The sequence below is a fragment of the Colossoma macropomum genome, unplaced genomic scaffold, assembly GCF_904425465.1.
Source record: "Colossoma macropomum unplaced genomic scaffold, Colossoma_macropomum, whole genome shotgun sequence".
NCBI classification, from domain to species: Eukaryota; Metazoa; Chordata; class Actinopteri; order Characiformes; family Serrasalmidae; genus Colossoma; species Colossoma macropomum.
The window spans coordinates 29,791,277-29,814,785 of record NW_023494788.1 but is presented as its reverse complement, the minus strand read 5'-3'; the positions used below and the strand labels follow the sequence as shown (position 1 = coordinate 29,814,785).

The 23,509-nt window shown below is 38.0% G+C and overlaps 2 protein-coding genes across 3 annotated transcripts in view; one reads left to right on the top strand and one right to left on the bottom strand.

The window, feature by feature from the left end:
• The first annotated feature begins 1,060 nt into the window (after window positions 1-1,060).
• cd40lg (CD40 ligand) lies at window positions 1,061-4,567 on the top strand. Its single transcript, XM_036567893.1, has 4 exons — window positions 1,061-1,297; window positions 2,674-2,791; window positions 2,884-2,964; window positions 3,413-4,567. The coding sequence occupies exons 1-4, from the start codon at window positions 1,121-1,123 to the stop codon at window positions 3,808-3,810; spliced, it is 774 nt and encodes a 257-aa protein (XP_036423786.1). The 5' UTR covers window positions 1,061-1,120; the 3' UTR covers window positions 3,811-4,567.
• A 2,157-nt stretch (window positions 4,568-6,724) lies between these two features.
• Window positions 6,725-23,509, bottom strand: part of arhgef6 (Rac/Cdc42 guanine nucleotide exchange factor (GEF) 6) — a 47,892-nt gene continuing 31,107 nt past the window's right edge. Inside the window, exons 11-23 of one of the 2 annotated variants that reach the window (XM_036569103.1) lie at window positions 22,720-22,858; window positions 22,559-22,618; window positions 19,123-19,269; window positions 17,214-17,300; window positions 16,352-16,433; window positions 15,797-15,906; window positions 14,003-14,188; window positions 13,386-13,406; window positions 10,717-10,810; window positions 10,410-10,496; window positions 10,186-10,285; window positions 9,599-9,653; window positions 6,725-9,512 (exon numbers count right to left, since the gene is read on the bottom strand). In XM_036569103.1, coding sequence (XP_036424996.1) covers window positions 9,390-9,512; window positions 9,599-9,653; window positions 10,186-10,285; window positions 10,410-10,496; window positions 10,717-10,810; window positions 13,386-13,406; window positions 14,003-14,188; window positions 15,797-15,906; window positions 16,352-16,433; window positions 17,214-17,300; window positions 19,123-19,269; window positions 22,559-22,618; window positions 22,720-22,858 — 1,291 coding nt within the window. In that variant the 3' untranslated portion in view covers window positions 6,725-9,389. The remainder of the gene's footprint in view (window positions 9,513-9,598; window positions 9,654-10,185; window positions 10,286-10,409; window positions 10,497-10,716; window positions 10,811-13,385; window positions 13,407-14,002; window positions 14,189-15,796; window positions 15,907-16,351; window positions 16,434-17,213; window positions 17,301-19,122; window positions 19,270-22,558; window positions 22,619-22,719; window positions 22,859-23,509) is intronic. The other variant, XM_036569104.1, reaches the window with a different exon arrangement.

The window sequence follows — 23,509 nt, the reverse complement described above, 5'->3', positions numbered from 1 at the left end:
TGTTGAAATAATGAAGAAAAAATGGAAATCAAAGGAAATAGAGATACATGTTTTTGTTTTTTTGGAAGGCAATGATACATGAAACATCATAAGGCACATGTAGGTTTACTGATCATTTTGGATAGTAAATAAAATGGTTATATTTGCACTGTAGACATAGTGACCCCTGGTTCCTATCACCATCACTGTAAAGAAATCTCATTGTGGAACTTTCTCAATAAGGCAAAATTTTACATTGAAATGCATCTCAATCACTGGATTATGTATAACTTATGACAAATCGATGGAATTCCCCTTCAAGTACAGGTCACTCACTTATCAGGAAATAAAAGTAGAAAACATGTATTTAACAGGAAATTAGCCTTGACCATTAAACATATTACCAAAATGTAAACATTTAGTGGGCCCATCTTTGCCTTTATTACAGCTTCCATTCTTCTGGGAGAATTGCTTTCAGTTTTTTAAAGAAATCTGCAGTCCTTTGGTTGCTTTGTCATCCATGTGGTTTGTTACTCTCTGAGAGATTAAAAAATGCAGATAAACTGAACCAGTGATGACAGCAGTGTTGTTTCTATAGCAAAGGTGTTTTTATTTTTAATGAAGCTCAGAATCAACCATGCTTGACCACAGGCCTTTTTTTAAATCACACTTTAAGGTCCACATCCGCAGCACAACTAGAGCAAGACCTTAAAGAGTCATTTGTGTGTGTGGCCTGGTTTCCTGTAGCTGTCTGTCCAGCGCAGATGATCATAAAAATCATGATACATACAGCATGGTTTTCCCCAAGCAACACAGAAGCATGTTTAGTAAAAATGATGTTTCAGTTCAGTCTGTACTGTTAGTTCTAAAACACATATAATTTTTAAGCAACTGACAAAGTTTATTTTAAAAAAAAAAACAAACTTCCACACAGTAAGACATGAGATATGACATAAGCGGAGAAATTCATGAACCATGTACACGCTCACGCAGAATAAGTCCTGGCCCATCTGAGAAGTTCAGAGCTTCCAGGAAGTTGCTTTCAAATGAAGTCTCTTGCCGCTGGAGGCAAGTGTTCAGACCTGTATGGGTGGAGGTGGCGTTCACATCTCTGCTCTTTCTAACTTTAACTCTGTCCACCATGATAAACACCTTTCACACCAGCTTCACTCCTCCGCCGGTGCCCCCACGGCAGGGGCACAGAGGAGCCATGCCACCAACAAACACCCCATTAGTGAAGTTCTTGTCTGTGATGCTGCTTCTGCTAATGATACTGACCTTCGGAGGGTTCCTCTACCTGTTCCACAGACTCAGCGTGGTAAGAACTCTTTTTAATTCATGGTTACATTGTGCTTGAGAACAAAAAAAATCATAACATAATCTTTACATTGGTTGGATATAATGAGTTTTTAAAAGGAAACATCTATAGTGTGTATATATACTCGAAGAAGTAAACCGTATTTCTTCATTCTATTTTTGATTCATCCTTGAAGATTAACAAATGGAAAGGGGGCAATTTATTGACAGGTTAAAAATCTGTGTCTTCATTAATTGAAGCTAAATGGTCTAGAATATACCATCCACTAGACCTACACTCTTGGCCCTTCTCAAATGGTCCCCAGACAGTTGACCGACCCAACTCTCAACACATAGAGATAAACCAAAAATACGGACCATATTGCGTATATATGGTCCAATATATAACAGTGGTTTGAGAACCACTGCTATATATTACCAAAAGAAATGCTTTTTATGAAACAATAGCAGAACCTGCTATATGGAACTACTTTTTAAAATATACAACAGGTTTTTTATCATAGAGAAGAGCTATTTAACCGTGCAGGACCATTTATGCACTCAAATGCTTTTTTGAGTTTTGGTGGTCTTTATTTGAGCCCTTAAACCCTTGAAGAACCATTTTTTAAGGATGAGAATACTAGGACTATTTCTTAAAGGCATCTTAGCTTATTTACATCAAGCACAATAAAGTATCTTTACCATTGTAGCAAACAAAAGGAAATGTGGCCACAATTATGTAATTTACATTTACACGATATATTAGTGTGTTGCGTGAAAACCAGTTTTATACATGTATATGAATGATTCTTTCTGAGGTGCTCCTTGGCTTGTGTGGTTTCATGAGCAAGTAAGCATGCTTGACATCAAAGAAATAAAACCCCTAACAAGGCAGCAGAAATGGAGAAACTCGCTGCTTGCGAGTTATGCAATGTCTCAAAGCATTTCCAAGACTAAACCACTGCCAGTGCCTTAGAAATTAGAAAGTTTTTAAACGCTTTTTTTTCAAACCATTTACTATCAACTGAGTTCTAACTGAGAATGTGATTGAAAATAATCCCCATACTTTCTATAATGTATTGTAATGTACAGTTGCCTTCTGCTCAGCCATTTCTAAGCTCACCAGCATCAATAATTTGACCGCAACTAATCCTCCATATAGAAGAAAAGAGGAAGAGTTCGTAGCAAGAACAAAAAAGGAGCAGTTCATTCACGTTTTCCTCTCCGTACCAAACAGAAAGTCAAGTGAAAACTGAGTTGAAGACTTTCAATTAGGACTTTTAATAAAGTACATAAAGTATATGTATGAAAGGTTTGTAGCATGAGCACTGTTTTTCTGAAAGCAGTAAACTAAATCAACACCTTGTTCACAAAAGCATTTTCCTGTGTTAACTGCAGATGCCGTACGGATACAGTGACCTATACTTCGCAAAACAGTGTGAGGAAAGCAGCCTAAGACCTGAGGATATGGATTACTGCAAGAAAGTGGTAGAAAATGCTTTCAAAGGAGGAAGAGGTAAGTGTTTTTCACAGGACAATTTGGTTCGACAAAGACTAAAATCACCATGATGAGTCTGAACTTACCATTACCTTATTCCTTTCCTACAGTGGCTGCCTTAACTGGAAGAGGATTCTCCACCACATCACTAGCACGGCTGGTTCTTCCATGGAATACTCCAGTTACCACAAGTAAGGCCAAAGTCTTGCTCATTTCTAATCTATCCCAATTTAAGCTAACACAATTTTAAAAATGTAGTTGACAAAAAAGTGGGTTTTGAAGAAATACGCTAGAAGAATCACCTTTGGGTCTCTAAAGAACCATGTAATGGTTGTGTTTTTTTTTTTAATCTTATTGAGAATGTGCATGTATGAAACTTTTTAAATAGCCTGCACATCACCTAAAAGTTCTACTCCAAATACAAGTTTCTGCCCAAAGTGGAGTCTGCGGCCCAAAGCTGGCCCACGAGGTTGTTTGATTTGGCCTGCCACAAAGTTGTCAAGCCTTTTTGGCTCTAAACCCACCACAAAAATCCTGTTCTAGAGCTATACAAACCACCTGAGAACCCTAGTTTTTAAGAGTGTGCGCTAAAAAGCTGGCAACATAAAATCATTTAACTCTGCTGTCATTTCTCTTCAGCGGCAGACCAGCGGGATACCCTGATCTGGGACGAAGAACACTCTCTGGTGAAGGAGATACGTCTTAACAGCAAAGGGATCGTAACCATCGATTACCCTGGATACTATTTTGTCTATTCTCAAGTCACTTTTTCCAAAGGACACATGAAGGTCCCCCTGAGGCAAGTCATATGGACCCGGAAATCAAAAAACGACGGGAAGGACAAAGAGGATTGGGAAAAACTTCTTGTGTCCTACTGCAGTTTGCCCCAGAGCAGTTCAGTACCTGATTTATGCACTGCCTCACACACTGGTGTGTTCGAACTTGAGAAGAATCAGCAGCTCTTTCTTAATGTAACTGGTAGGGACTTGGTGAACGCAGAATCCAGCACTTTTGGATTGTTCAAACTACAGGACTAAGCACTCTTGAGGAGACTGAACTAGGACGAAGAGATACTAACAGGAAAGAAACTGGATACTATCCATAAATGGATTGGTTTTACAGAGTATACATGGATAATTACGCTCTGATGCTGTAATCTAAATCTTTGTGAAGGAGGCTGAAATTTCCCCAGCACAAAAAAAATAAGTCTTCGTCTGACATCACTCCCTAGTGCAAGCTCCAAGGAAGATCTGAGACATCCTTAATTGTTGGATCTTGCAGGGAAAATGGAGAAATAATGGCAGTAATTTTTTCCATGTGAAAAAAAAACAATTCTAAACATGAGACTTAGCATAAATGTATCCACGCTTAGAGGTTCTCCATGTATATTATGTTCCTAAATAACTTATTAATGTTACATATTGTAATACAACTGTGCCTATATTTATTAAGGGAAACTCCAGCCAGAGTGATGTAGGCTAGTCTAGTCTCAGAAGTCCTGTGTTATTTCAAATCATGAAGATTAAGCTGTCCTTGCCAAAGGAAGTGACACTACATTTGATGGAGGCCTGATTTCCACTGAAAAAGGCTAAACTTAAAAAAAGACTATGTTAACACTTGTCAAACAACAGACAAAGCCGATTGCTGAAATCAGGTTGTGTCACAGTAAACCTTCATGAGAAAAATACCACAGGTGGCAAATCAGTAATCTAATAAAAGATCTTTCTTTTGGAATTTCCTTCTTTTGAAAATCTGTATTTATGTTATTTGTATTAAAAAACTATGCCAAAATCATTCTGTATGTATTTTCGGGCTTTCTATTATTAGCAATTCGTGGGAAATCTGAGAAAGCATGTTTCATTAGCCTACGATCTAAACAGTTTCCTGTCCTGGCTCAACAAATCATAACTCAGTGCACATATGAAGCAGAACCTCAAACTGTTAGTTATGACAAACACTTTTTTTTTCACATATCTGTGAAACCACAGAAATGTTATGCTCCTCCTCCTCCCCCCATAGTTTCCAGCGAGATGCAGGTCGCAGTTGCTCTAGAACTAAACCAAGACTTCTAGTGGGTGAGAAAAGTCATGATCTGACCTTATCCTTTTAGAACTTTCTGTAGTCTGTTCCACCTCAAGATTTAAAAAAAAAGGTGTTTGTATATATGGCAAACTGAAACTTGTTTATTTAAAGTTGACCCAGTAAGAATACTGTGAGGGCCTGAATACTACTAACTGCCAAAAACCCCTACATCTATTAGGCTGGACAAAAATATTGAACACCCACCACATATTTTATTCATAGAATTTTCCAATTAGCACAGAGAACCCACTACTACTGTGTGTTTTACTATGCTCTATCCTCCACCACCATGGAAAGAGTGAGCGAGAGCATGCTCGTTCAGGGACGTACATACAGGAAGCTTTCAAGCAGTCACGCTCATTCCGTTCTGTCACACGTTGACTGTCAGTTTCGCCTTAGCTTTTCCCTCCTATGCCAAAAAAAAAATCTGTATGAATAGCACAATGGGTTTTGTGTGTTCCCACTTAGAAACTTCCATTTGACTCCGTTTATGTTATCTGAAATAATGTGTAATTGAGTGGGAGCTCTTTTTGGAGCTCACAGTAGGAGAATTTCTAAACATTTTACAACCCATAAAAAAAAGAAAAAGGCAGAGATTCTATTTAGGTATTTATTAAAACAGTTCCTTTTTGTAATGAAGGAAAAAGAAAACAACAAAAAGAACAGAAGCACAAGCTAAAAAAAGATCAAAAAATACATAATGTGACAATTATAATTGCATAGAACATCTTTGCCAAAGAAAACACATAATAAACGTGGTCTGCAGACATGGGCATGTAAAGAAACAAAACATACTAGATGAACATTCATCTCGCCTAAGCAAAATCTCCTGCAAGTGCTACAAATATTAGGCAGTATCAATCCCAGCCACTTTCATGACACCACTGACAATGTGTGATCCTCCAGGTTTAACAAACGCTGTGTTATTATATGGTGCCACAAAAACAAAACACCAATCAGTCCTTCAAATTGTGAAGTAATAATCCGTCATGTGCAAGTGTACCGAGATATCAGATGGAACATAATTACAACAGCCATGTTGTTAAATTGGATTTTACACGGGATGTCAAAAAGCAGCCCGGGGTGGAACTAACCACAATGTGTATCAATATGAATAACCGTGACAGCGATGGAAATTTTAAATAATAGTTAAGGCTATCCAAAAAACACACAAGCAGAGTTTAAGTTAATAACTGAAAAACATTTGAAAATAATAATAATAATAATAATAATAATATTAATAATAATAGCAGATCACAGCACTGCAGTTACAGCATAGGTTGTTGTACACCTTGGAGCTCTTCTTATTGCCCGACTAGCGGAATTTACATATACAGTAGCTTCCATGTCATGGAAGACACCATCTAACAAGGTAGCAATGGCTCCTCAATGCACAGCAATGTTAACAGTAAACCAGTCTTCTATTGCATTGAATACTAGTTGGTTTTCACAGGGCTCAAATTTAGAAGTTCAACTGAAGTATCTCTTCCCTTTTTGTCATTAGGCTTTAGCTATAGTCGCCTTGATTTCAAAGGTATACACTTTCCCACTGTGCTGTATAATGGTGTTCAGGCATAAGACCTAAGTGTGAAGCAAATCCCCCATTACCTCCTCCTTATGCTTAAACAGCATCAGCCACATACATATTGAATACAGCCCATTCTAGTTTTTGCATCAAACTCCATTTAGATATAAATATGAGTGTAACACGCATTGTACATTATTCATTTTCAAGCCTGAACAGGTTATAAGATCAGGCAATAGTTAAAAGAATACATGCACATCATGCATGTGTGTGATGGTGTACCATTGAAGAGTACAACATATATCACACAAATTACTAGTAGGGAGCGTACTCTTTTTAAATCGCACTGGTGACACAGAGACAAACTCTTTCTCATATAATCGGTTGCAGTTTGCCCCACAGGTTTTAAAGGAATAGTCCAACGTTTTTCCCCTCATTTAGGTATAGCTTTTAATTAGCTTTTGCTGTTGATTTCTGTTGTCATTTTGTAACCTATTAACTTTGTACTTAAAAAAGAAGTACTTATAATAGAAGCGAAGGAACAGGTGTTTCAGCACCCTCCCACAGACTGCCATTAAAAGTGTATTCAGAGAGAACGATTTTTCAGTTTCTTTACTACGTACAGTGAAATGCATTAAAGAAACGGTTCAGCAAAAAATGTCACACTTTTACATTTAATTTCACACTTACCCCACATATATCTGTCAAGATGTGCTTGGTAATGTTTGGCTGTCATCGCGGACAGACCAACATTTTTCCAATTAAAATACACCTAAAACTGCACCAAAACCGCTACCTCGTCTTCATCAAGGGTGTGAAGACTTGTCGGTGTTACTCCACCTCCTCCACAGAATGTGGCTCCCCTTTGTCATGCTAGATTTGTGATTTATGTCGTTTCTAGTTTTAAACTTATTGGAACATTTTTAACTTCCAATGCAAGTTAATGTAACAAGATATTATTCTAAGTTTGGATCACTTGTATTGAAAATTTCATACAATGTAAAGGGCAGCTGGCATTTTCTAAATCTGTAACAAAAACAAAAAAATGGAGATACAAGGTTTTGTTTTGACAGCAATGATATGTCCTCAAATAGAAAATGAAAGTTATATGTTGTAGTTATATGATCGTAATCTGTAGCGTCCATCTGCCTGCATGACTAGCGTGCATGTGACGTGCAGCAGCAGCTGCGTTCAGCTAGTGAATTTTTACATCATTTTTACAGTTCACAGTAAATCATACTGAGTGCTAAACCACGTTGAAGTTTTTCCAGATGTGTTCACAGAAAATATTTGGGTGACTATTGACTTCTAGTGTTTGTAAGCAATGCTAGCCTCATAAACTAAAGAAGCACAATCTGGACACCTTGGCTGACCAACTAAGTAGTAATAAGGTAAGTGGAAAATTGTGTAAATGTGATTTCTTATTGAACCATTCCTGTAAAATTACTGTCCGTGGTTATCGACCGTATGCTGCAGATGAGGCAGATATGGGTCAGGTTTAAAAACGCTGGCGTATTCCCTTAAGGAAGGAGACTTGCTCAACATTATGGTGAAAATCAGCCACCACAACCACCAGGTGCAAGGCCGAAGCGCACAGTAAGAGACCTCCTCGGAAGGACTCAGGTACCAGATATACATGTTGTCAACACAGAACTATTTGGATGAAAAATAAATACATTTTTAAACCTCAGAATAAGGAGGCAATGAATCAATTGCTGTATATTTTCTCAATATGAAAGCTTATATGGTTACCTTTTGGACATATTAGCTATAATATACCGTATGTAAGTATATATGATATACGTACATTATATGTTGTATATTAATAGGATTTCAATCTTGCTATGATATTTCTATGACTACTGCATCCCTGACAGCTTTGCACTAGCCTGACGATGACAAGATTATCTAATAAGAAGAATGGTATAGAAATACTGTACAGTAGATTGTAACAGATACAGTTTAAGGGAATATTTTAGATGGCCTACACAATACATAAGCTATGCTGACATATCTTTCATAGTACAGCTTGGAGCTAAGAAGAAGTAATAAGTATATAATTTCAAGATGGCAACCAGGGCATCTCATGTCTTTAATGTGCAACAGAAAACATCCTATAGCGCCCATATTCCTCAAATAGAGCATAAATGCTCCCTTAATCAAATGGGTTTCTCTCCTTTGCGTTTTGAACATACAGTAACAGAAATAAAAGAAATATGAAAAAGTTTGATTGAAAGTGTCTGCCAGTGTCCCATTTAAGGTACTTTCATGTATAAAGATATATGGCCACACTTAGAGCTTGTTGCACACTTGTTGAATGATGCTTCCGTCACCAACTGAGCATGCGCACTTTGTTATCTGTCTTACGGAGAAACGGCTCCAGTTGTAATGTTGTTTAGTTTTCTCTGGTTCAATGAAAGTCCTCTGTCGCACTTTCTCCTCCCTCAAGTGTGGTGAAAATTCAGTCTCTGAGGGTGAAAGAAAAAAGCAGGAAAACATCTCCACTTAAAAGTAAATTTTTCATCTGTCCGAGTTATACTGCATATTGGATTGTCGGTGTGTAGAAAATCCAAGAAACAGAGTGAACAGTCCAGTACAGTGCTTTTGGAGTCACATGTCGTGCTCCGAACCATAGCAATGAACCTTCACAACTTCAACAAACTCCTCACTTTATGTAGGAGATGCCGATCTACTGCAAACATGTTTGAGCCACTTTCTTGCAGACTTGCATCACTGCACACATCACAGGAACTAAACACACACTGCATGACCCTCTTCAGCATAGAGCTAGCACTGAACTGAGCCAGTGACAGCAATCAAAGAAACATTTTTCTTAAAAAAACAAACAAAAAAAGAAACGCTTTACCCAAGACAGGATGACTTTCTCAACGCGACGCGCAGAGCAGACACAGCTGAGATACACGCAAATCTAGCAACCCACCCACACTAACACACTCACTCACACATACACACACGCTCGCGAAAGGGGAGAACGCTCAGAAATGTTACTTAGTGGCCTCCGTCTTCCCACGCGCAGTCATTCTTCTGTTTAGCCAGCTTCCTCACCACACGCTCAAGCTCTTTGCGGGATTTCTGCTCCTCCTCCAGACACTGCTTCATCCACTTGTTCTCCTGCGGCCAAAAATCGCACATCCTCAGCAGTCATTTCACTTTTTTATGGTCAATACATAAGATGTAAGAGCAGCCTACGATTTTACCTTCTTTAACTCATGGACCTCATCTTTTAACGCATAAACAGCATCAACAAGGCTTCTGTAAGAGAGAGGTACCATAAAAATGACTTTAACCTTATGTAGTATGAAATGATCAAGCAGAAAAACAATTAAAGAGTTAATTACATCTAAATAATAGTAGTAGCAATAATAAAACAACTCAGTGATGACAATGGAACTAAAGTATGACTATTAACCCTTGAAATGAAGAGTTATCAATTTTGTTGTGTTATAAGATTTAAGATTAATTATATTTACTTGTTTTCACATTTAGCATCAACAGGTTTGAGTCTTCACTTGTGTCCTGTTTGTTTTAATATTAAGAAACGTGAAGGATGATTTTCTTTCCGTGAAACAACACTCTATACACAACAATAACCTTTCATCCAATTCAAATTATGCCATTTCCTCCTCCGCTTACAAACACAAATGCGGTACTGATTAAAATCAGCACCTATGACAGAAAGGGCTCTTAGTGAATAATGAGCAACAGTGGCTTCTAAGGGTTAACAGGGCGTTTCACAGAATAAGGGAAAGAATGCAGCCGCGTGTAAGTCGGCAGCTGAACCTACTTCTCCTCAATGATGGTCTGACCGTTGCTCTTCATCTCTTCTACAATAATCTTTTCCTCTTCTGGTAACAGGACCTGGGGGACACCCTCCTTCCGGACAGCTGCGTGGGCGCAGACACACTTCATCACAGCGGTGTAACGCGCCCCATTTCCCACCCCTCTGCTAATGCCAATAGTTCTTTTGACGTCTTAACTGATGCCTTTGCTAGATGAGCAATAACATACCTGTTGTGGTCTGGTGCAGGCTGGCTCCAGTGCAGTAGGCCTCGATCACCTTCAGAATCTGGGCGTCTTCTTCCAGTGCTACAGTACCTATTAATTACGAAACCACAACAGACATCTGAGACCCAAAACTCCTAAGCTGCAGTGGAAACTGATGGCCTAATAAAGACACTTCAGTGCGTGCTACAAGCGTGCGCTAATTTTTCCAACCTCACCAACACCACAAAACAGGAGGCTTTGCTTCCACCATTTGTTTCGATTCTCAAAAACAAAAACATTATTCATTCATTAAGCGTCCCACTTAACCTACTTTTTCTCAGCAAAAATTCATCATCTGATGGTTTTCTCTCAGTCTTTCTCTTCGGAAGGAATTTCTTGATGGGTTTAGGGCTCTTGCTGGTGTCCTAGAGAGACAAGGCGATGATGAAGACGTGCAAGAGTTCAGTGAACCCCAAACAAGAGAACACACAATCACACAATGCACTGAAACTGTACCCTGAAATCTCCCACCTACATCCTATACTTTTAATGAGTAGCTTAAAAACTCAAATAGTAGTGTGCAAAAGTCTAAGGTATGTGAGGAAATGACAGGTGAAACAATTTATCTGGGCAGTAAATGTTTACTTGTAAACAAAAAAAAAAAAACATCAACAGCATAATAAACAGAAATAAACAAATGAACAATACATTGTGATGAGATGTGAGTGAGTCTCTTAGCTTTAAAACTTCGAAAGCTTTCCTTAAGGAAGTCGAGTATTTACAGTTACCATCCAATAACTGCTCCAGCTAATTAAGCCTTCATTAAATTAAATCAAGTGTACTGGTGATGGAATTAAACAAATCCTCTTAATTGCTGGAGTTCACCAAACTGTCAGGCACCAAACTTGTGTTCTTCTAACAGAATTTTTTTCACCAAGAAATTATTATCTATTATTTATTCTAGAGATATATAGTGTTTTTACGCATTAACTGCCAAGATAAACAGTTTTAAAATGTATTTGTTGACATGGATTTTTAAAAAAAAAATCATTATCATAACTATCATAGGTCTAAAGTGTAATCAAACAAACTGAATTTTCAGTGTTTACAGGGCAGCCCCCTTTATTAAAGGTGGTCAAAATGGACATAACTTGGGGTGAAGGACATAAAGGTCAGACACAAACATCACAGACAAGCAATGCTGATTATGCAAGTCACACTACAAGCAGGGACAGTTAGTGTTTTTCTTTAAACAAACAAATGTTACAGGAAAAAAAACTGTATCTGCAGTCTTTAGTTTGTTTTTCCCTTTGTGAATAGGGCTGGGTATCAAAATTCAATACTTTCATGGTAAATCAAATTATTTCAATACTACTGAGTATTGATGCAATTCATATAATTAAATACCAAACTGCACTACATAAGTAATCAGTCTTCTTGTCGTCTAAGCACACTTATTCCTAAAATGTTTCTAGACTGCTGACTGGCCGTCTAAATTACTTTCTGTTATGTTATAAATGTCAGAGATTCTTGATTAGCCTGCCATCAGAAAAGATACCCACAACCCAGCACTACACTCATTTCTGGTTTAAACCACACCCATATTTGGTTTGTAATTTGTAAGAAAGTATCAAAAAAATATTGTTCAGGAATCAGTAAGGAAGTCAATGTATCAGTACTGGTATAGCAAACGATATAAATGATACCCAGCCCTGACTGGGAAGAATTTTCCATATTGCTTCATTACAATCAAAATCCCTGAGAATGTAACTGCAGCTAAAGCAAGCATACAGTAAGAGTTGCATTAAACAGCACAGATATACTGTAGGAAATACACCACACGCTTAGCACAAAAGCTAAGAATATCAGTGGAATTCTGCACGAACTTTTTTCTGAGGAACACATATCACCAAGGAGACCCGTCTGACTGAACATCATATCTCGCCCCTTTTATTAATATGTTTGATATGAGAACTATCCCCGGAGAGAGGAAGGTCCTCCCAGCAGCAAAACAAGCCTTTCATTACTGGTCCTTCAAGGCAAACGTTGGGTAAGAAGCAGAACACATTCCACCATAGAGAGTGGTTAAAGAGACAGCAGTCTGAGGTACACTGTGCAGGACACCGAACAGTGAAAGAATGAAGGAGGACATGAGACAAACGAATAAACAGGAAATGGGTGGCTAACAGAAGGGAGAGAGTGTAATAGACAGAGAGAGTGATAAAGAGACAGAGAATGAGTAATAGAGAAAGAGAGAAACAGAGAGGAAGAGAAAGAAAGAAAGAAAGAAAGAAAGAAAGGAAGAAAAAGAAAGAGGGGAGAGAAAAAAGAAAGAGAAAAAGAGTGAGATACAGAGAAGAGAAAGAAAGAAAGAAAGAAAGAAAGAAAACGAGAGAAGGAAGGAAAGAAAAAGGGAGAGAGAGTCAGAGTGGTGAGAGTAATAGGAGGATAGAGGTAGATAGGGGAGGGAGAGAGAGAGGTGAGAAAAAAGAAAAAGCAGGAGAGAGAAGAGAAAGAAAAAAAACAGATGGAGGGAGAAAGAAGAGAGAGAAAGAAAGGGCAATACAGGGAAAACACGAGAAAGTGAGGGGATAGGAGATAGAGAAGGAGAGAGAAGAGAACAGAAAGAAAGAAATATAGAGAAAACGAGAGAACGGAGGAGACAGAGGTAGATTGAAGATGGAAATGGAGATGGAGTGAGGGAAGGCGAAAGAGGAAGAGGGGTCAGAGAGAAAGCAAGACAGAGAGAGAAGGGGAAGAAAAAAAGAGAACAGACCAAACAATTGGGGGGGAGGGGGCAGAGGTAGATATGAGATGGAGAAGGAGGACAGAGAGAGAGAGAGAGAGAGAGAGAGAGAGAGAGAGAGAGAGAGAGAGAGAGAGAGAGAGATAGCTAGAGATAGAGATAGAGATAGAGATAGAGAGAGATATTGCTGCAACAGCAGAGCTAGCCAGGCACACAAGACACAGTCACACACAGACTGGCTGGGCTACTCTTACCTTCATGATATAAGACATCCTCTAAAGAAGCAGAATGGAGAGAGAAAGGGGATGAGAAAATGCATGAGAAAAATGGAGGAGTCTGACAGGAACATGATGGAGAGAACAGTGAGAGGTGAACATTTCAGTGTGCCCTTGTCCTGTCAGACATACAGAAGTATACGCATGCATTTCTCAAAGTCAGAGAGAGAAAAACAAGGCTAATCTCCAGAACTGGTCAAGTACTGCAGAAGGCCCTGCAAAACCGCATGGTCTAACTTGTGACGTGCTATTCGCTAGAACAGTCTTCACTTCTGACAATAAATGTCAGCTTACAGAGCTCGCTAAAATACAGCCCCCTCAGCTTTTTTTTTTTTTGTGCAGCAGACCACTATTGAAACTTGCGGTGAAGGCTATGGTAGTGGTTCATCGGTAAGAGATAGAAGGACAGATATTACAGTAAAAGTGTTCTTGACACTCAAATCAGTAACTGTCTGGGTGGTGGGTTTTAGACGCTTCCTCTTAGGACCACCAAGCTTACTCACAAAGGTAAATTACGCTCCCACTCAACCGCTATGTTTCTGACTCACTGTTTTCCAGGCGCCATTGGAGAGCATCTTATAAAGATGGGCTCTTACCTCTTTGTAGCCTAATGCAGCAGAAGGTTTCAGAGGAGGAGCTGGTCTCAGGCAGCTCAGGGACCATGGCTTGGTGATCTTGGGGGGCTCCAGTGGGCCTCGGTTGCCCATGGCCGTGCTGAACCCCTGCAAATGGCTCTGGTGGGACTGGGCGCCGGTGACGCTCATAGGCTTGCTTTCAACATTCTAACAAACAAGATGTAAATAGGACAATCATTGTTAGAAATGCCAAACAGTTTGTTACAATTCACTTTTTATCCGCTTCACTTTAGATCTCTGGTAAGTCCACACCAATGGCTCACAGTGATTCACAAACACTTGCATATTTTAAACTTTCATTTTAACAAAATTGGGACTATAATGCAAATAAAAACAGAAAACTTGCATAGATATAAAAGAAGCATCCAGGAAATGCTTAGTCGTTTATAAGCAAGGACAGGTCAAGCCCAAAAAATGCCCCAAAAAAATAGCCAAAAATGCATTAGTGAATACTTCAACAGTTCAGAAACAATGATCCTTAATGAGTGATTGCAAGGATATTAGGTATGTGGCCTTCGATCCTTCAGATGGCACTGTATTAGAAATGGGCAATCTTTTGTGATGGACATCACCACATGGGCTGGAGAATACTCTTGTATAAACTGTTGTCAATAAACATCATTCATCGCTGCATTGACAAATGCAAGTTAAGATTGCATTATGCACAAATGAAGTCTATGCATGAAATGGGCTGCTGTACAGTGGAAACATGTATTATGGTCTGACAAGTCAACTTTCAGACTGTTTATGGAAACAGGATGTTGTATTCTCTGGGCCAAAGAAGAAAAGGAGCATCCAGACTGTTACCAGTATAAAGTTCACATGCCAGGGTCTGTCATGACGGTATGGGGTGTATTAGTACCCATGGCATGGGTAACACACATCTGTGCAGGCAGCATTAACGCTAAAAGATACATACACATTTTGGAACAAAATATGCTGCCTTTTAGGTGACGTCTTTTTCAAGAATGTTCATTTTTTTTTTCTACATGACAACATCAAGTTACATTCCGCATGTGTGGGGGCTAAACTTGCCTGCCTGCAGTCCAGACCTGCCTCCCATTAAAAACTTGTGATGTATTATGAGGCCCCAAAAGGCCTCATATGGTTGCACAGCTCAAGACTTGTATAATGGAAGAAAAACAAAAAATTCGCATTCTAAACTGGATCAACTGGTGACTTCAGTTCTTGAACGATTATTAAGTTGTAAATTTGGTGTAACACAGTGGTAAACCTGCTCCTGTCCCAACCTTTTTAGAATGAACATATATAGAGACAGAAAAAAACCCAAAAACAAAACAATAAATTTAAAAAGGTAAAATATCAGATATCATGTTTTTGTACTGCTTTCCATTTCATGCAGGTCATTAATAGAATTCACTAATCACTGCTCACTGCTTTAAACAGCATTTCACACAAAATGGCATTTCACATAAAAACTACACACAGCTAATTAATAAGCCTTCCTTGAGTTGAAGTGGATCTGTTATAGCAGGACAAACACCATAATGTGCAGGACAGTAACAGGACCGGAAACCACTGGTTTGGACTGGTATAGTTTGTCACTGGTGCATACATATACAGAGTAAAAATCAGGCACCACCCAAATATCTGTAAGTTATGTTGGTTTAATGTTGATTTAATCTCATCATTACAATCATGTATTAGACCAGTGGGTGTAGCTATGATGTATATTACCCACTGGTCTAACATAATAGTTATGATTATATCTTATCTAAGGTAATCAACAGTTACCTTAATGTTGGTTCCAACTGGGCTTCCACCTTTGGCATGCAGATGTTCCAGCCATTCCTGCAGGTCCTGGGAACTACTGCAGAAGACCGTGATGCGGTCAATCATCCCCCCTACAAAATCACAGCATTTTCCAAAATGAATTGAAATTCAATGCTTATATTCATATAAAAATGTATAAAAGGTATTCAGACCAGCTAAAAAATCTAACACCCCAAATGGAGATTCTGTATATAATGTATGTTATTGCATTAGTTTGCCTCTAAAATGTATTCTGACCAAATGAACAATGGATTTTGTGAAGCTCCCATAGACGTTTTGTGCACTAATAACAGTGGTAAGCAAAGTAACTCCAGGCATCAAACCTCAAATACCTGGCATTACACTGAATAAACAGTGGCTGAACTTTCATTGTCAAAACAAAAGTATTTCTCAGATACTGTAGAGAAAAAAGGAAAAAAAAAAAATCATTTCTGAACCCATCTTCTTTTAAAGAATGCCTTTTCTCTTCCAACATACACAAAGGCACAAATCACATTTAAATGGACTGGAACAAACCTGTGATCTCAAAGACATAATGACCCAACTCTGCATCTTCCAACTGCTTGGTCACTGTAGTCCCTGAGAGTGGGAGACGTCCCTGAAAAAAGAATGCGGATGCGTGAAGAAATAAAATAGTTGGAATATTAAACGAAGAACAGAAGCTAATTCTAGTATTTGTATATCTTCATTAACAATGTAATCATTCAGTACAGGTTGGTCAGCACAGTGGATAACACCAGTGCCCTGCATATGGGTCAAAGTCTTGATTCCTCATCCAGGAAAAACCCTGTTCTACTGTTCATCCAATAACAATCACAACAATGGCCTTTAATTTTTTTCTCTTTTATTTCAGAAATGTTGCACACAAGCAGCAGAACACTTGAGGTTGTGTATTTTCACAGACAACATCATGTGTCTATGTCCAAATTATAGTCGTGATGTTACAATAACACACAACCTTGAGTTTGGGGTGGGTAATATGGAAAAAAACACTATATTACCATACTGAAAGAAATTATCACAATAAAGGATACATATCACAGTATTTTGACACACAGACAACATGTGCTGGTAGCATCACCTTTTAAAAACTGCTATCAAAAACTAGAACTACAAAAATTATTATTCAACATTTCACATACTGTGCTGCAGTAAATCCAATAAAACAGCACTAATTAGGCTCTCTTTGTAATGACACATGCAGTTGTTTAGTGTTGGCATTTGGCCAGTACTGATGATATCCATGATATGCTTGGAATGCATACTGTGCATGACGATAAGAAAATGATCACCGTAAAGATTAAATTTTGCTATATTGCTCACCCCTAACACAAGTGTTCTGTTGCTTAATTGGTTGGTTGCACTTCAGTGGAATTACCTGGTAGATAAAGCCACTCATTCGTGGGCTGGCAGATAACATAATCAGCACATTGGGAAACAGCATGAAGTACCGCTCCTCCTTGTCCTATAACACATTGACACACACACATAAGTGAGACATTCAAAGTTCAAACACATTCATGTGATGTGCATGAAGAATAATACAGGGAAGCAAACACATTCCTCTTTAGAACACAGATGCAGACACACACACGCTTACATCAAACACAGGCAAACACAAAGATGCCCAAACACAGGTTCTTGCATTTATACATGGTTGTAAAATGTTAACTGGAGCAACTGCCATCAGTTGCTAGTGATCAACAAACATCATACCTGATGTTTAGTAAACCAAGACATATTTCAGCTAAGCAAAGAGAAAAAGAGAGAGGGAATACATTTGAATATGTTGATAGGCGACTTAAAGCAAAAAAGTGCATTTTTACCCTCATTATGGCTAGCCTTTGCTTGATGCAATAGTGGCCCCTATCATGGTCGAGAGCACAGGACTCTCTGAGTTTCTGTTCGTTGTTTACATGATGTTGGGTTTTATGCTAATAACTTATTCAGTGACCACAGTAGCAAAATAATGCAGGGGCTTGAATAGCAGCCGTTTGCACTCAAAGCTTTTCCACTATCCGTAGGATGAAAATAACAGATGAGTGGTGTACCTCATGCATACCAAAGACATGAGCCTCTAGTGCTCTTTTGCCACCGACAAATGATGTGGCATTCTCATGAATGCTAAACAAACCTCTTCATCATCATTATAATTATTTTTAATATTATTTTATATTTCATCATCACTGATGCATTTTCAGGTTGTTCAGCATGCATCTACATTGTCACCCTGTATACTTAAGCAGTTATGAGCCAGGAAAAATATAGAAAATAATTTTATTTCTTAAATATTTCTTTGCATATTTGATTTTTATAGTTAGACACAACATTACTTTTCATATTCACATTCTGTCATATTAATTTTTAGAGTTGGAATTTTTCTTGCATAAATTAACATTAAAAGTCTCCTGTGCCCTGGTGCACTGGAGTGATGCATTTTGGGTCAGAGGTACAGGCTTCCAAGAGTAAGTCTGGAGGCGCTCTGTAGAAAATAAGGGAACAATGCGTTTCTGTACAGTTCTATTTCCATATTTAGTTACATCACCAATAAAAAGTTCCACAGGCTAGAATGTGCCATGATACTACCTCCATCATGTGTCACAGATGTGGCAGTGTATGTATACTCTGGGCCACCTGAAGGTTTCTTTTCTTTTCTCATATTATATTAATATAAGGTTTACTGTTTCATCACTGTCAAAAAAAAACTCCCAAAGTTTTGTTTTAGGTTATAATTCTGCTGTTTCTTTTATAAGCAATACAATTTGAATGTAATAACTATTTAAAGCCCCCTCCCACAGCTCTGCAATTCTGAACTGCAGATGTCTCACTTTACCAAACATAGTCATCGCAGATTTAACTGTGTTTTTTTTTTTTAGGTTTAACAACGTTACATAATTTCAATGAAGCTTATGCTTGTCTCCATAGGGGCTATGCAAAACAATAAAACACATATGTCCAAAATAAACAATAAAACACATACGTTAGAAGGTGAGAGTTTGCACTTTTCCACCCTTATATTTGATGAAACTGGCTACTAAGGTAAAGATAAAAGATGAAAAATTGTCTTGACTATCTTAATATTTTACTAATAATAAATAATCTTTGGAGGGTACAGGTGGCTCGACATTTGACTATGCCAGCATAACCACAGTGCTTAAATATGCAAACTTTGACAGGAGCAGAGCAATAGTGCAACCACACAGCTGAGAAAAGAGTGTGGGTTTGGGTCTATGCTGACACCATCTCCACGTGTCCTGATCCACCCCCTCACCCTTCCTTTTCCTCACCTCACTTGAATTGCTCTGCACGTGGACCTGTGACATGTAGAGCACCTGGCCCAGAGATTTGATGTTGTCTCCCTCCCAGCCCCGCACTGGCTCAGACAAGATCTGCAGCTCTAGGTCCTTTCGTTTACGCAGCTCCTGGCATTGTGTCTGAATGAGGCAGAAAGAGGCAGACAAAAATACAATCTGTTAGCACTTATAGGGAGGCAGGGATGTAAATGCGTTCATCTGAAGGTGCTGAATCAAATGCATGGATTTTGAATTGTTAGAATCACATACAATAATAATTTAATAAAGTATGTGCTATTTTTTTGGTCAAAAGGAGTCAACAAAAAGGTCCAATTCCCAAACGTAGAAACTGAAGACACCAACCAAAAACTGTTGTACTGATTTTACTGTCTATATTTCACTACAGTATAAACAATACCTTCAGTCACATTTGTGTATTTTGTGCAATGTTTTAATTATACTGAATCACACCAAATTAATCAAACTGGGTTATGGAGAATTCTACGATTTCATGGAGAAATTTGAGATTTCATGATGCGTTGACTCATTTTGTAAAAAAATCATAATGAAATTGAATTGATCACTGTGGTATTTACACCCTACCAGAAAGTGAGCTGTGAATTTATGAACAAGGGAAGTGTTACAAAACTGTACAAGCAGGGAGAATATGATCTTGATAAAGGATCAAGAGTGAAGAAAGTAGTTTGAACTAAGACCCACTCATATGTGTGGCTGGTATGGATACAGATTTTAAAGGGGCTAAAATTCTGATAATCATTTACATCAGCCAATGTATTACATTTATATTTTATAGTTTATTCTTATAACCAATTTGGATATAATGCATATGACTATATGTCATATGAATTATATCCATATGTCAGTTCTCATTTGTCATACTTATTAAACTCAAATAAACAAAAACTCACTCTGTTAAACCATTTAAACATTACAGCCCTTGGGGTTTTAGGTTCATAAAAAAGTTTTTGTGTGTTAACATGTAATTCTTATGTAAAAGTTAGGTGTGCATACGTTTAAAAAGTACTTGTGACTCACAATGACCTAACAAGTGGTACTATTGATGTAACTTCCACGAGGACATCAAGAGGTTAGTTTCCAAAGGTTTTATTTCACCTAATCATGAGTTTCAACGTGGAAACAGTGATGTCCTGGTAAAATGGTAGCCTACTACACAGAAAAGCTTTTATTCCAAGATTACCCAAACAGCAATGACTGGTCCCCACAGCTGTAGTTAGCAAATACACTTGACTATCCCACCATGCTTAGCTTGAATGAGATGCTACACTACAAACAGTAACCTTGACACATGAATGCAACACACATAATATAGGCTAACATACAACATAACTACTATAAACGTGAGTTTGAGCGTAATTTACACATTCTGTCTGTAAAATGTAAACGTGTTCATTTTTTTTTACGTTGCTAGCCAAATCAGCCAGTTCTCAGTTAAAAGTTATTACCTACCTCAAATATACAGTAAAGAGCATGAGAAAGGTAAATTAAATGTAATAAATGTAAAATTATTAACTGATTTTGTATATAAAGCTTTCAATATGTATTTTAAACTGAAAATAACTATGTCAATAAATACTGAAAAAATTTACTAAATAAAATTGTGTAAATTGTGTACTATACATATTCGGCAGTGAAGTTACTTATAACTGCGAAGTAGGTTACTTTTCTATAAAATCAATCTCATAAAATTTTTGATCCTAGTTACAGCTCAGAGTGGCTCAGCCGAGAGTGTTTGATGCCATGACCAAAGAAAATACCAGTAATTATTGGCACATTATCTTGAATACTTTCCGTGATATCAATAAAACTGTTGGTTGTGAAAACTGGCTGATATATAATATCGCTGTCAGAACAAAACTTGATGTTTTCATTTTTTGACAGGATTTGAAAACAATTGGCCTTTAAACTGTGTCAAAATTTTATGACAAATAGACTAATACAAAACGATCCGAAATGACTTAGGATATGATCTTGTTCAATTTGGTTTCATTAAAATTAAGAACATTTCTCCCGTTCCTGTAAACCTTTTTGGAGATACAAGGTTTGGACTATGCTGAATAGTGTTAAACTACCAATTGAAATTCAAAGGTTTGCACGTGTAAGACAAGTCAGAGGTGACGATAAGTAACAAAAACCCATAACCGTCAGAAACAGAAGTACAAGGGATGCCGAAAGGTAGGAATTATTATTATATCACCAACCATGACGTAACACTCGTAACATTTGTTGAAGAAATCCTCTTAGCTGGCAGCAGTGTGGAATAAGCTGAAATGTCACTCTATAGTCTGCTTGCGGTTTATGATACTAGGTGTAAAACAGGCATGGCTCTTTTACATATGAGATGTAGCTTTCGCATGCAGTTTTTCTACTATGGGGGTAGACCAGGTCTAAAGACAGCACCTACAGACACAGACTACTGAGAATAGAAGGGAAATTCCCTGAACAGGCAAAAAAATGTAACACTAAAACCAAGGTGTTCCACAGAAAACTCAAAGTCAAGATTCTTATGACAATACCTGGGAAGAACAAAGTGCTGACACTAGCTATGCCCCAGCGAGGATTCTCTGAGCAGCAGTAGGAATGACTCACTGAGCCCTCTTTCCTTTGTGAGATGCTTTAAATCTTATAGGAAACGTCCAAAACTGCAAAGACCCAGTTAGTGAACACCCACTTCTGGAACACATGCACCTACTGAAGATGTGGTAATCATCTATAAATGATTACCACATCTCAGAATTACCATTTACATTAGCATAATGCATAGCATCCATGCACAGCGTGCTAACTAACATGCTCTCTCTTAGTGTCTCTTATTCACAGTCGACATAAAGGTTTGCCATCAAAATCTAAACATGGCCATTTATACAGTCTTTTGCAAGAGTCTGGGTGCCTCTGGTCAAATAACACATTCTGTTGATTTTCTAAGTAAAAATGAATTTCACTTACTGGAAAACATAAAACAAGGCCTGTGCAAATGTTGTGGCACATTTTATATGTTCTCTTTCTTTCTCCAAACATCCAAACTTTTTTTCTCTGTTAAACTTAGCAAATAAATAGAAATCATGCGCTATAATTTGCAGAAAAATGCCACATTTAAGTGTATTCCCTGTAGAGAATGTGTTAATTCATTTTCACTTCAAAAAAATGTGATTTGGTCTGGGGTGCTCCAACGTTTGCACAAAACTGTATACTAGGAGGTAAAAAAAAGACAAAAGTGAAAAACCACTGAACATGAAACTGAATGTTGTGAGAACACTGCAGCTGGTCTCGCAACTGAAAGTAACACAGACAAAAAACCCGAAGAAAGTATACTCTGTTTCGTGTTAAACTAATTTACGAGCACTGTGATTAACTGCCCTTAGGAAGACTCAATAAATGAACAGTTACATACCACAAGGCTTTTAAAAGCAACAGTTGCCTTTAGAATGTCACTGTAATCTGGATGGCCTTCCTGCAGGAGAGAAACAGAGTTGTTTAGTAGATCCGCACCTGTAAATCATTTTAACAGTGACTGAAAGGGAGCCCAGTAAAGGGCTTAAGGTCTGCTTTTACCTCCATGTGTCTCTCCAGTTCCTGTAGTAGGGTGGGATACTTCTCCAGCCTCATGAAGGGCTTGCTCAGGTTGGTGGTCAGAGTCAGAATGCCTGGAGCACTGGCTCCCTGGCTCTCCATGAACTTATCCAACTCCTCACTGTTCAACAAACACACAGAAATATTCAGATGCTTTTTAAACGCCTTCCTGCCCTGAACAACACTGTCTTGTATGTTCACAAGCTTCAAGAATAGATACTATGGATATGGATATTATAATAAATTGACATATAAAACCAAGAAATAAGGAAGTAACAATAACATGTACCATACTATATTGCTGTACCATGACTAGCATGTTAGCTTGTGGCTAGTGTGTTAACTTGGGGCTAACGTTACAGGGTTGCTCCACAATTTTAAAAATTCAGTGCTTTATGATACCTTTTCATGTCCTCAACATAACAAAAATAATACTTTTTCCACCACATAACACAGACTCTCAAATATGACGTCTTAAATATCTATTGGTTTCAAACCATTTGGCATGACCCTTACATGGTCTTTCACAGTGTTTGACTTTATCAGTTCTGCTGTCCTCTTGTCCTACATTAACCATCGGTTTAAACCACAGGACCGCTGTCAGCTGGATAATATGGTTGCTGGACTATTCTGGATTAGTTTAATATACAAGATGATTCAGCTTTTAACACTTCAAGCATTTTTGACACTGTCTAAAGGTATTGTCCTGCAGTCTAATTAGGGATGCCCGTGTATTTTTACTCCTGGACTTGATCAGAGTCCTTTAATACTG